At 52.4% G+C, this 13,149-nt stretch overlaps 1 protein-coding gene across 1 annotated transcript in view; it reads right to left on the bottom strand.

The window, feature by feature from the left end:
- Positions 1 to 13,149, bottom strand: part of FBN3 (fibrillin 3) — an 83,134-nt gene that overhangs the window by 42,623 nt on the left and 27,362 nt on the right. Inside the window, 12 exon segments of the mRNA XM_032251953.1 lie at positions 941 to 1,102; positions 1,347 to 1,469; positions 2,564 to 2,686; positions 2,777 to 2,902; positions 3,350 to 3,472; positions 3,665 to 3,787; positions 6,829 to 6,954; positions 8,272 to 8,397; positions 9,362 to 9,484; positions 9,655 to 9,780; positions 11,544 to 11,669; positions 12,718 to 12,846. Of these exon segments, the coding sequence (XP_032107844.1) occupies positions 941 to 1,102; positions 1,347 to 1,469; positions 2,564 to 2,686; positions 2,777 to 2,902; positions 3,350 to 3,472; positions 3,665 to 3,787; positions 6,829 to 6,954; positions 8,272 to 8,397; positions 9,362 to 9,484; positions 9,655 to 9,780; positions 11,544 to 11,669; positions 12,718 to 12,846 (1,536 nt within the window).

The raw sequence follows: 13,149 nt of genomic DNA, 5'->3' as shown, positions 1-13,149 counted from the left end.
AAAGCTTAGGGGAAACAGGGGACAACAGCAGGAAGCCTAAAAAGGACTCAAGAGTGGGCACCCATCCTTCTACCGTACTAACTTCATTCCCATATCTCTTTAGCCTCTTAGGGCCAAGAGACTTTGGCCAGTCCTGGCACTGCTTGTGTGTGTGTGTGTGTGTGCGTGTGTGTGTGCATGCATGTGTGTGTGTAAATGTGGGTTCCCATTCAACATGTGAGCAGATGAGTCACATGGCAGTGGCTGGGGGTAGGAAGGAAAGAAGATGATTCCTTCTGATCCAAAACCATATCCTAGTGTAACTGCAAGTTTCCCCCAGGCAGGAAGACCCTGGACATTCACACACACACATACACACACACACACATACACACACACACACACACACACCCCTGAATAGATGGGCAGGTACTTCCCTGTTTCATACCTGAGGCCTTTGCACATACAGTTCTCACGGCATTGCACATCATTCCCCCTACTCTGCCAGGAAAACTCCTACTCATCCTTCAAAACCTCACTCACTTCCCTTACCCTCTTCTCTATAGCTTTCTCCTGAGCTATGGCTATGCCTCAAAAAAACCCTTAAGACAGCTCTACTCTTGTAGTCCTGAAACTGGTGGTTTAAGACTGAGGGAGAAGCAGCGTGCAGGGGCTGTGGCTCATCCTTCTCTGAGTCTCCAGCCCCCAGCAGATGACACAGAGGAACTCTCAATGTTTGTTGACTGACTGAGTGATCAAGTTAATATAAACACAGAGAATTTACAGAAAGCAACCTTGGAGAGAGGCCCAGCCAATGAACTACCAAGAGTACCCTGTGTGACCCAGGATGAGCCCCTCTCCTTCCCCAGTTCTCAGTTTTCCTGTCGCCTAAGGGCCCACTCATTAGCAGAGATGACCCCCTAAGCTCCCAGGTCTCGGTGGCTCAGGTTACGGTGCTCACTGGTGTTGGTCACAGGGCACAGCTCACAGGGGTTGCCCCAGGCCTGGCCCAGGGAGCAACAGCAGGAAGCCCGGGAGACACCAACTCCGATCTCAGCACTGCAGGAAATGCCGCCATCCCCTCGGTCGTGCGTCTCCAGGAAACAGTTTCCGACCCGAGTGTCTGAACAGGCCAAAGAAGGGGATGGTTAGCAGGTGTCGGGGGGAAAGCTGTATGTGTGTGTGTGCATGTATACATCTGTTTCAACAGGTGACAAGGACAACCACTCTTGCTGGATACCAGCAGATGTCCCGTTTGTCAGGAGCAGGTAGATTTGAACACATGGACATCCGAGTTAACTCAGAGGGCAGTACCACCCACCTCCGCTGACCCCAGAACCCTGATCTGGAGCTGAGCATGGACTCACCCACACAGCCCACTCCGCTGGGGTTTAGCTCAAAATCCTGGGGGCAGCTGCAGAGGTAGCTGCCGGGGGAGTTAATGCACACGCCGTTGATGCAGTTCACCGGGTCTGCACATTCGTTGATGTCTGTGGGGAGGAGGGGAGGTCCTCAGCAGGAAGCCCTCCCTCGGCCCCCCTCCCTCCTGGCTTCATCCCAGGAAACTGTAGCCCTCGCTCAAGGTCAACTTCTGGGCACTAGATTGTGGGACAATGTCATGTCCTTTCCTAAGAAGAAACCTAAAGGGACAGGAGCCTCCAGTCTGTCCTGTCCCCTCCAACCCCATTCCCTCTCCTGCGCCGTTCTGCTTGGGAGTTTTGCTCATTGAACTCTACCTGCTCTAGGTTCCATACAGTCAACATATGAAAACTGTATCTATTTTATTTACTTAATTTATTAATGTTTAGAGACAGGGTCTTGCTGTGTTATCCAGGCCAGAGTGCAGTGGTGCAATCATGGCTCACTGCAGCCTCAAACTCCTGGGCTCTAGGGATCCTTCTGCCTCAGTCTTTGAAGTAGCTGGGACTGCAGGTGTGCCCCACAATGCCTAATTTTTTGTTTTTATTTTTTAGAGATGGGATCTCACTGTGTTGCTCAGGCTGGTCTCCAACTCCTGGCCTTGAGTGATCCTCCCACCTCAGCCTCCCAAAGTGCTGAGATTATGGGCATGAGCCACCACACCCAGCCAAAACCCATATAGTGAAAATACTTTCAAACCATGAGTTAGTAAACTCCAATCTGTAGGCCAAATCTGGTCTACCACCTGTTTGTGTCAATAAAGTTTTATTGGTACAGGGGCCACATTCATTCATTTACGTATTGCCTGTGGTTGCTTTTGAGCTACAATGGCAGAGTTAAATCATGATGACAGAGACTGACCATGTGGTCTGCAAAGCCAAAAATATTTACCATCTGCCCATTTCTAAAACATGCAGAGGTAGGAGACCCTTTTGGCATCTAGGGTGGAGCAGCCACTTTAATCACTGAACTCATTCAGCAGGGGAACAGGAACAGGAAACGATGGGGACATCAGGCAAGCGCCCCTCCCCGCCCCCACCGCCCCCACCAAGACTCGGGGAGGGGACGCTTGAGAAGAGATCTGAGCACAGTGAGGGAGCGAGCCATGCCCCCTGCCCCAACTCCTGGTCTCTCCTCTCCCCTTCCAGCCCAGATGACCTCACACCTGTGCAGTTGCTACCCCGTCGGTCCAGTTCGTAGCCACCATCGCAGATACAGCGGAACATTCCAGGCAGGTTCTCACAGCTCCCGAACGCACAGAGGTTTCCTTGCGCACACTCGTCCACATCTGCGGGGACCCTGGGTCAGCCTGCCCCACCCAGAGTCTGCGACAGGGACCCACCCGCTCCGTCCTCTGCCCTGCTGGGCCCAGTCTCACCCTGGCAGGCCCGGTGATCCTCGGTGGGGTCGAAGCCCATCTCACATTCGCAGCGGTACCCGCCAGGCACATTGAGGCACTGTCCATTGTCACAGAGGTCCATGTTCTCGGCACATTCGTCCCTGTCTGAGGGGTCCCAAGATGCAGAGGGCTGGAGGCTGATGGGCCAGCACCCACACAGGGTGGGCAGGAGGCTTCAGTCACTGGAACACTTTGCTGTCACCCAGAGTCCCAGGCAAGTAGTGCTGGGGACTCAGCCCCTGACTCGAGGGTGGGAGGCAGGTAGGGAAGGGAGAGGTGGTTTGGACCCTTGGACTCCAGAGGGAACCCAGTCACTCTGGATCCAGGGAGGAAGGCAGCCAGGAAGTAAGTGTCCCGTGTATTTAAAGGTTCAAGGGAGCCATGGGCAGGCAGCAGCACCCCCTGGGCTGAGGACACAGCCTCTCCAGCACCCATGGAGCTGGCAAGTGAGTCAGAAGGAGTCAGGAGGTCAAGTGGCCATGGCGGCACCATGAATTGAGCGCCTGTGGCTGTCCCTCTGGGGCCCCTGCCCTCCCACGCCCCCAGTCTCACCTTCGCAGGAGAAACCATCTCCAGCAAAGCCCTGGCGACAGGAGCAGCGGTAGGAGCCGGGGATATTTTGACAGTTGCCTCTTGGGCTGCACCGGTGCTCCCAGGAGACGCATTCATCCAGGTCTGCAGGATACGGAGCCCAGACCCCTCACCCCATAGTACGTGCATTGGGTGGGGACAGAAGGGAGAAGGACCCTCCAAACCTCCAACCCTGACTCCCCCCACTGCAGACACCCCTGGACCTCACCCTCCCAGTGCCTTACCCCCAACCTACCTCTTTTGCTTTGCCCTGACTCCTTGACCCCAGGTACTCACCATGACATTCGAAGCCATCCCCCACCCAGCCTGGCAGGCACCTGCAGCTGAAACTCCCCGGGATGTTGAGACAGGAGGCGTGGCTGTCACAGTTGTGCCCTCCAACCTCGCATTCATCCACATCTAAACGGAGAGGAGGCACAGTGGCGAGACCCAGTCACAGGAGCAAAGACTCGGTACAATACAGCTGAAATGGCAGGGACTCTTCTACTCCAGGGGAGAGCTGGCCCAGAAAGCCTCCTCCCACCCACCAGGGGAGCTTCCATCTTTACCCAGAGCCCAGAGGAAGACCCTCAAACCTAACAGGCATGACTCCCAGCAACCCTCAGAAATGGTCTGAAATAGCAGCACGAGAGACTTGGGGTAGACATTAAAAGTGGCTGTCTGAATGAACACGCCCCCTTTCCAAGCCATGATTTCCCTGTGCACCAGTGTTTCCAATCCAGAGTGAGTTCTGCATCACCCTTATACTCTCTGCCATGTTCAAACCTGGGTGAGCTACTGTCACTAAGCATTTCTTCAGCACACTTCTGTTTTCCCTGACACACATGTGTTTTAAAAGACAAGTTTGGATCAACATAAACAACCTCGAAGAAGTCATGGGCTTGATGCTCTGTTATGTAACATTTGTTTCTAATACACACGAAAATAACCATGTAACTGGAGTGGATAGAATTATGTCCCCTTAAAAGGTATGTTCAAGTCCTAAACCCTGCAACCCGAATGTGACCTTATTTGGAAACAGGGTTTTTGTAGATGTAACTAAGTTAAGATGAGGTCATCCAGATTAGGGGAGGCTCTGATCCTGTGACTGGTGTTCTTCCCAGAAGGCTGTGTAGCCAGATGCAATGGCTCGCACCTGTCATCCCAGCTACTCGGGAGGCCAAGGTGGGAGGATCGCTTGAGGCAAGGAGTTTGAGGCCAGACTGGGAGACATAGTGAGACCTGTTTCTACAAAAACACTTTTTTTTTTTTTTTTTTCCCTGAGGCATGGTTTTACTCTGTCACCCAGTCTGGAGTGCAGTGCGGTGGTACAATCATAGCTCACTGCAGCCTGGATCTCCTGAGCTTAAGCAATCCTCCAGGCTTCACCTCCTGAGTTGCTAAGACTACAGGTGAGCACCACCATGCCTGGCTGATTTTTTAAAATTTTTAGTAGAGACAAGGTCTTGCTATGGTACTTAGGCTGGTCTCGAACTCCTGAGCTCAAGCAATCCTTCCACTTCGACCTCCCAAAATGCTGGCATTACAGAAATGAGTCACCATGCCTGATCAACAAAAACTTTTAAAAAAATTAGTTCAGCCTGGTGGCATGCACCTGTAGTCCCAGATTCTCAGGAGGCTGAGGTGGGAGGACTGCTTGAACCCAGAGTTTAAGGCTATGAACTAGTTCATGAGTTATGATCACACCACTGCACTATAGCCTGGGCGACACAGCCAGAGTTCATCTTTAGAAATTAGATACTGCTGGGTGCAGTGACTCGTGCCTACAATCCCAACAAAGTGGGAGGCTGAAGAGTCCAGGAGTTCAAGACCAACCCAGGCAAAAAAGTAAAACCCTATCTCTAAAAAAAAAAAAAAAAAAAAAAAAAAATTAGCTGGGTGTGGTGGCATATGTGGGAAGCTGAGGTGGGAGGATCACCTGAGCCTGGAAAGCTGGAGGCTGCAGTGAGCTGTGATTGCCTCACTGCACTCCAGCCTGGGAGACAGAGTGAGACACTGTCTCAATAAATAAATAAATAAATAAATAAAAATAAATGAAATAAATGTAAAAAAATGAAAAACAAAAAAATAGATACACAGAGGGAAGAGGCCTTCCGAAGATGGAGATAGAGACTGGAATGACGCACCCCCAAGCTGAGGAACGCCAAGGAGGTGTGGAACAGGTTCTCCCTCTGCACCCCAAGAAGGCACTAACCCTGCAGACACTTTGATTTCAGACTTCTGGCTTCCAGAGCTGTGGCTCAGCTGCAGTAAAGTGGCGCGATCTCGGCTCACCGCAACCTCCGCCTCCCGGGTTCAGGCGATTCTCCTGCCTCAGCCTCCTGAGTAGCTGGGATTACAGGCATGCGCCACCATGCCCAGCTAATTTTTTGTATTTTTAGTAGAGACGAGGTTTCACCATGTTGACCAGGATGGTCTCGATCTCTTGACCTCGTGATCCACCCGCCTCGGCCCCCCAAAGTGCTGGGATTACAGGCGTGAGCCACCGCGCCCGGCCAAAAAAATTTTTTTTAATAGAGACACGGTTGCTGTCTCTATTAATGTTGCGACATGGCCATGTTGTGATGTATCCATGTTGCCCAGGCTGGTCTCAAACCCATGGGCTCAAGCAATCCTCCCACCTTGGCCTCCCAAAGTGCTGGGATTACAAGTGTGAGCCACCTTGCCTGGTGGAGAGTCAATTTCTTTCTTTCCTTCTGAGACAGGGTCCCACTCTGTCACCCAGGCTGCAGTGCAGTGGCACTATCTTGGCTCACTGCCACCTCCACCTCCCGGGTTCAAATGATTCTCCTGCCTTAACCTCTCGAGTAGCTGGGATTACAGGTATATGCACTTTTTGTATTTTTAGTAGAGATGGGATTTCACCATGTTGGCCAGGCTGGTCTTGAATTCCTGACCTCAGGTGATCCGCCTACCTCAGCCTCCCAAAGTGCTGGGTTTACAGGCATGAGCTATACTGTCCCTGGCCTAGAGAATCAATTTCTAAGCCACCAATTGGGTGAGCACTTGTTGTGGCAGCCACAGGGAACTAACGCAGTCACTATTCAAATGTTCAAGTGTTCATCCTTGTATCACATAAAAATTATCAGGCATTCACATTTCAGAAATGCCACTGCAGACACTTGGGGCTTCCCCTGCTGAGCTGTTCAGGGGAACCCCAGGGCACTGTACAGGACTATATAGTCCCAGTTACTTGGGAGGCTGAGGCAGAGAATGGCTTGAACCCTGGAGGCAGAGGTTGCAGTGAGCTGAGATCGTGCCACTGTACTCCAGCCTGGGCGACAGAGTAAAGTTCTTGCTTTAACACAAGAAATCATCCCTGCAAATTGATGAGAATGAATTCTGGCTGTGCTCTGCTCCGGGGGATGGAAACAGACCCCATGATTCTCAAAATGGTTCCATGGAATCCCCTCTGCCCGCACCGCTGACCGCCAGCTCACCAGAGCAGCCCGTGGCCCCCTTCCTGACCATGTAGCCCAGCTGACAGTGGCAGACAAAGGAGCCCTTCGTGTTCTCGCAGTCCCCGTGGAGGCAGATATGAGGGTTCAGGTCACACTCATTCACATCTGTTGGGGAAGAGAGCATGAGGTCTGAGGACTGGGTGCAGGGGTGACGGGAGAGGAAGTGGGTGAAGGTGGGAGGGAGAGCACCAGCATTCCTGACTCCCACCGCAAGGGTCCTCTCTACTAGGATTCTCTTTCTTTTCTCCAGGGCCTGGAAGCTCCCTCTGTGTCCACTACTGGGCAGCTGGGAGTGTTCTGTGAGTGTTTCTCATTGCACATTCCAAGGAACACACCAGGTATGTGTTTCCAAAAGTATTTTATGGTCAAATACATTTAGAGAAGGCTGGGATCAACAAAGCTAACCAGCGTTTCCTCCTGCAGGACTTTTCAGAGCCTTTATGCCAATATGCACAGTGGATCTGCAACAGGGGCATGGAGCACACCGCATACCCTGAATGCATTTCCTCACAAGGCCCATTACTGACGTGCCTGCTCTCCGAGACTCCTATAAGCTGGAACTCTCTAAGCTCTTTAAGCTTCACTGGGTTTCTTGGCAGGGAGTTACACTGTTACTTCCTGGAACTTCCACATGCTGGCCTCAGCTTTGTCCTGATAAGGCACCCAGTACACATCTGCTCCCCAGGCCCCAGGATGACCCGTAGCCAGGTGAGGACAGCAATCACCACCTTAGAGAACACAGTTCTGGCTGGGCATGGTGGCTCATGCCTGTAATCCTAGCACTTTGGGAGGCCGAGGCAGGTGGATCACTTGAGGTCAGGAGTTCGAGATCAGCCTGGCCAACATGGCGAAACCCTGTCTCTACTAAAAATACAAAAATTAGCCAGGTGTGGTGGTGTATGCCTGTAATCCCAGCTACCTGGGAGGTTAAGGCAGAGAATCGCTTGAATCCAGAGGCAGAGGATGAGGTGAGCTGAGATTGTACCACTGCAATCTAGCCTGCGCGGTAGAGTGAGACTCTGTCTCAGAAAAAAAAAAAAAGGGAACACAGTTCTGAGTTTCTTTCCCACCTTGTACACTGTCCTCTGCCAGAAACCCCTTTGTCTTTGGTGCTCTTGAACAGGGCACAATCCTCTGATAGGTGTTGGGTATGTAGTATCAAATAAATGTCATTACAAAGAGCAAGGTTTGGAGAATTCTGCTTCCATTATATAAATGAGATCTCATGGGCTTTGGAGAGCAGGCTTGGGGGAATGGAGGCTCTTAAATGGAACATGAAGCGCTGTTACAAAGCCTCATCTCCCTACCTGCGAATGGCAGGAGTGGGACCTGGCATCTGTCATGCCTATGTGCCACCTAATGGAAGACCTGGTATGTGAATTTTGACACCGCCTCCTCCACCCTGCCGACCCAGCTCCTCACCAACACACGTCCTCATGTCTGGCGTGGCCATGAAGCCATCATAGCACAGGCAGCGGTGACCCCCGAGCACATTGCTGCAGTGGCCTTGGTCACAAACGCCGGGGTTCTCGTCACACTCATCCACGTCTGGGAGAGGAGGGTTGGGGACTGTGCTCAGCTTTGCCCTGATAGACCACCCAGTACACCTCTGCTCCCCAGGCCCCAGGACGACCTGTAGCCAGGTGAGCACAGCGATGGTCACTCGAGTAGCCTGGGGGTGCTCAAGCAGCTCTGAGTCTCCTTTCCACCTTATTCACCCTCCTCTGCAAAAACCCCAGGGTCTCTCCCACAGGGTCAGCAGCCTGCCTGGGGCCAGGACCACAGGTCAGGCAGGGGGGGATGCCTCAGGTCTGGCTGGCTTCACTATGCCCCTTACCTGTTTAAAAAAGTTTTAAGTTGTTAGCCAATCAGGTTTTACTTTAGATTGTGAGGTCTGGCTCCAGCCAACAGAGATCAACACAGCAGTAATGACGATCCCAAATGCATAAAAAATAAATATGTCTGCTTTTCCTTTGTTCGTTGTACTCTCGTGACAAAGTGACTAGCAAGAGCACCCTTCCTGCAGTCCAGAAAGTAAAAACTTCTTGCTAAACAATACTTTGCCTTGACCAGGCGCGGTGGCTCACACTGTAATCCCAGCACTTTGGGAGGCCACGGCGGGAGGATCACAAGGTCGGGAGTTTGAGACCAGCCTGACCAACATAGTGAAATTCCGTCTCCACTAAAAATACAAAAATTAGCTGGGTGTGGTGGCAGACACCTGTAATCCCAGCTACTGAGGAGTCTGAAGCAGGAGAATCGCTTAAACCCTGGAAGTGGAGGTTGCCGTGAGCCGAGATGGCGCCACTGCACTCTAGCCTGGACAGCAGAACGAGACTCCATCTCCAAGAGAAGCAAAAATCCTTTGTCTCAGTACTAATTTTTCTTTGCAACACTGAGCATCTGTTTCCGACAACTATGCTGGGCTGGGCTCTGGGCTAGTGTAGAGCCGGGCTGAACCCTCCTCCACACCCTCCACGCCAGGCAGTGAGAAGAGGCTGTGCCCACCTACCTGCACATGCCCTTCCATTGGGCATCAGCAAGTAGCCCTGCCCACAGCTGCACCTGTAGCTGCCCTCAGTGTTGATACAGTGCGTGTCACACCCACCATTCTGGACCTGGCACTCGTCGATGTCTGCAGGATGTAGGGCAGACAGGGGCTGGGGTTGGGGGAAGGGGTCCAGCATGGGGTGGAGGCTAGTTTGGGGGCAAGAGCAGAGTGGAGTTGAGGTGAGGTGGGAGGGGCTGCTGCTATGGCTGGGGCTGAGTTGGTGACCAGGGGCCAGCAGGTGGGCACAGTCTCACCCACGCAGCCCTGGCGGTCAGGTGTGCCCTGGAAGCCGGCATGGCAGGAGCACTGGAAGGCACCGATGACATTGACACACTGGCCGTGGGCACACAGGCCATCCCTCAGGGAGCACTCGTCGATGTCTGTGGGGGATTGCGGGTGAAAAACAGGCCTGTGCACTATCTGCCATCTGTGGGACCATGAGACACACTGGGGCACACACACTTGCTAAGGAGTTCACACTGCTGGCATTGGCACAGCCCCGCATGTGCCTGTCCATTCACTCACATGCAAACACACTCACCCTCGTATAAACACAGACACCCAGACACACACCCACGTGACTGCTAACACAGATTCACAAACACACCTTTGCACCCACCCATGTGTGAACACACTTGCCCTTGACTCGACACACATGCACACTCAGATACACACTCACACTCAGGTGCACACTCCTACATTCACAACATACCTTACATCCACTTGCACACAAACACATTCACCCTTGTATTAACATAAACACCCAGATACACACCCCATGTGCTCACTCACACAGACTCACAAACACATCTTTGCATCCACTCACATGTGAACACACCCTCGTATAAGTGTATTAATAGCCAAATAGTAGGTGCATTCATAGCCAAATACACACTCAAACCCTCTTGTGTGTTCACACAGATGCACACACACACACTCACATCAACGCACATGCAAATACTCCCCCTTGTACACAGACACCCAGATACACACCCCATGTGCCTGCTCACACAGACTCACAAACACACCTTTTGCACCCACTCACATGAATACACACTCGCCCTTGACAGACACACACACACTCAGATACACAATACACCCACACAGACCCATTCACACTCGACCTTGACACACATGCACACTCAGATACACACACTCAGGTGCACACTCCCAAATTCACAACACACCTTACATTCACTTGCACACAAATACACTCACCTGTGTGTAAATATACATAAACACCCAGGGGCACACACATCCATGTGCACACACAGACACGCGAACACCCACATGAACACTCACACATACACACAAACACACCCCTGTGCACACTCACACAGATACACACATAAACCCTCAAACATACCTGTCTTTGTGCAAACACACATCCACACCCAGACACCCACATCCACAGGTACACCCACACAGACCCACTCACAAACACATCCTCACACCCACTCACACACAAACACACCTCCCTTGTATAAACACACATTTGCATCCAATTACACATCACATGTTCTTGCACACACACACAGTCTTACATACAAACACATCCACTCAGAAATTAGCCAGGCATGGTGGTGCATGCCTGATGTCCCACCTACTGGGAGGCTGAGATGGGAGGATCACCTGAGTCCAGGAGGTTGAGGCTGCAGTGAGCTGTGATCGTGCCACTGCACTCCAGCCTGGACAAGAGTGAAATCCTGTCTAAAACAAAACAAAGCAAAACAAAATAAAACACAACCATGCACATGCAAACACACTTGCCCTTGGTAGATGCATTCATAGCCAAATATACACTCAAAGTGTCTTGTATGTTCACCCAGATGCACATACACGCAGTCACATCTATTGGCATGCAAACACTCCCCCTTGTACAGACACACACACAGTCATACAAATGTACAAATGCTTGCCCTTGTACAGACACTCACACATGTGCATGCTCCTCTGGACACACAAACACACTCCCAACATCTTGTATATAAACACACTTACACATACAGGTACACACTGACACACTTGCAGGCTCACACACAGGTACAGCCTCAGAGAGACATACACATGCCCACCCTCTCACTCATCCAGCCCACATTCACCAAAGGCCCACTCGCTTTCACACACCCAGATGCACACTCACCCTCACAGGCAGTGCCCTCGGCCGTCAGCTCGTGCCCAGGGGGACACTGGCACTTGTAACTCCCATCCATGTTGGTGCAGGTGCCTCCCCGGCAGAGCAGCGGGTCCCTTGCACACTCATCCACATCTGCAGGTTTGTGTGGAAAGAGAGAGCAGGTGTGAAGGTGCTGACACAGGGAGGTAGTGATGAGGCTCATGCTGGCTTCTCCCCGCCACCTCCCCAGCTCCCTTCACCCCAGCAGGAGCCAGCAGAGCCTGGAAGCTCCTGGCTGGGATGACCCAGGGGAATGGGGTCTGCACCAGGAGCAGAGACCAGCCAGATGGGGAGGGAGGCTGAGATTCTCAGAACAGAGGCCACGAAACTGACCCTTTTGGGGCCACCAGGAAAGGCACTAAAAAGCCCTCCTCCATGCCCTGCAGAACACATCAGAGGGCTGAGGCCCAGTCACACCAGGACTCAGGGCAGGGAGCAGGCAGCCTCACCACAGCCTCAACATCCTTCAGCCACACAGGCGTCCTTTCATCCCCCAGGCCCACCCCAGGGCCTTTGCACATGCTGTGCTATTCTCCATTGTCTTCACCCTGTTCACCCCATTCTTTCTTTCCTTTTTTTTTTTTTTTTTTTTTTTTTTTTGAGATGAAGTATCTGTCTGTCGCCCCTGCTGGAGTGCAGTGGCACAATCTTGGCTATACCACTGCTTCAGGCTCCTGAGTAGCTGGGGTTACAGGCATGCATCACCATGGCTCGCTAATTTTTGTATTTTTAGTAGAGATAGAGTTTCACCATTTTGGCCAGGCTGGTCTCAAAATCCTGACTTCAAGTGATCCACCTGCCTCAGCCTCCCAAATTGCTGAGATTACAGGTGTGAGCCACCATGCCCAGCCTTTTATCTTTTTTGAGGCAGGTTTTCACACTGACACCCAGGCTGGAGTGCAGTCACACAACCACAGCTCACTGCAGCCTCCACCTCCTGGGTTCAAACTATCCTCCCACCTCAGCATTCAGAGTACCTGGGACTACAGGCAGGCATCACCGCACCCAGCTAATTTGCAGCTCCTCCCTCCTTCCGCCCCCTCCATCCACATCCACACAGCACCGCTGTCCCCATCCTCCCTCTCCTCAATGCCCACCCTGCCCGGGGTGCCCACCACACCCCTGCCTTGCAGTCACCGACCCAGGCACTCCTTCATCATCATGAAGCCGCTCTTGTAGCCGGGAAAACAATTGCACTCAAAGCTGCCCGGGGTGTTGACACAGGTGCCTTGGCCACAGAGGTCAGGGGAGATGCGACACTCGTCGATATCTGTGGGGAGAGGGGGGCTCAGGTGGGAGGGGCTGTGTGTGTTGGATCAGGAGGCACAAGGCAGGGGGGTCCCTGTCCTTTGATGGGGGTGTGGGCTAGACGAAGCCTGTCTGCAGACATAGGAGGCGCAGGCCAAGAGGGGAGGGATCCCTGGATGCAGACAAGACGGGGCACCAGATGGGGCTATCAAATCTGTAGCTACGGCAGGCAGAACAGAATCCCCCAAAAGGAGCGGAGGAAATCCCTGACTCTACATGACAAGGGCAGGTAGTCTCCTCACGGTCTGGAACTCTCTATTTTCTT

Source organism: Sapajus apella, unplaced genomic scaffold, assembly GCF_009761245.1.
Source record: "Sapajus apella isolate SASKATOON/1434 unplaced genomic scaffold, GSC_monkey_1.0 scaffold77, whole genome shotgun sequence".
Classification (NCBI taxonomy): Eukaryota; Metazoa; Chordata; class Mammalia; order Primates; family Cebidae; genus Sapajus; species Sapajus apella.
This window is presented reverse-complemented; position numbering and strand designations above follow the sequence as displayed.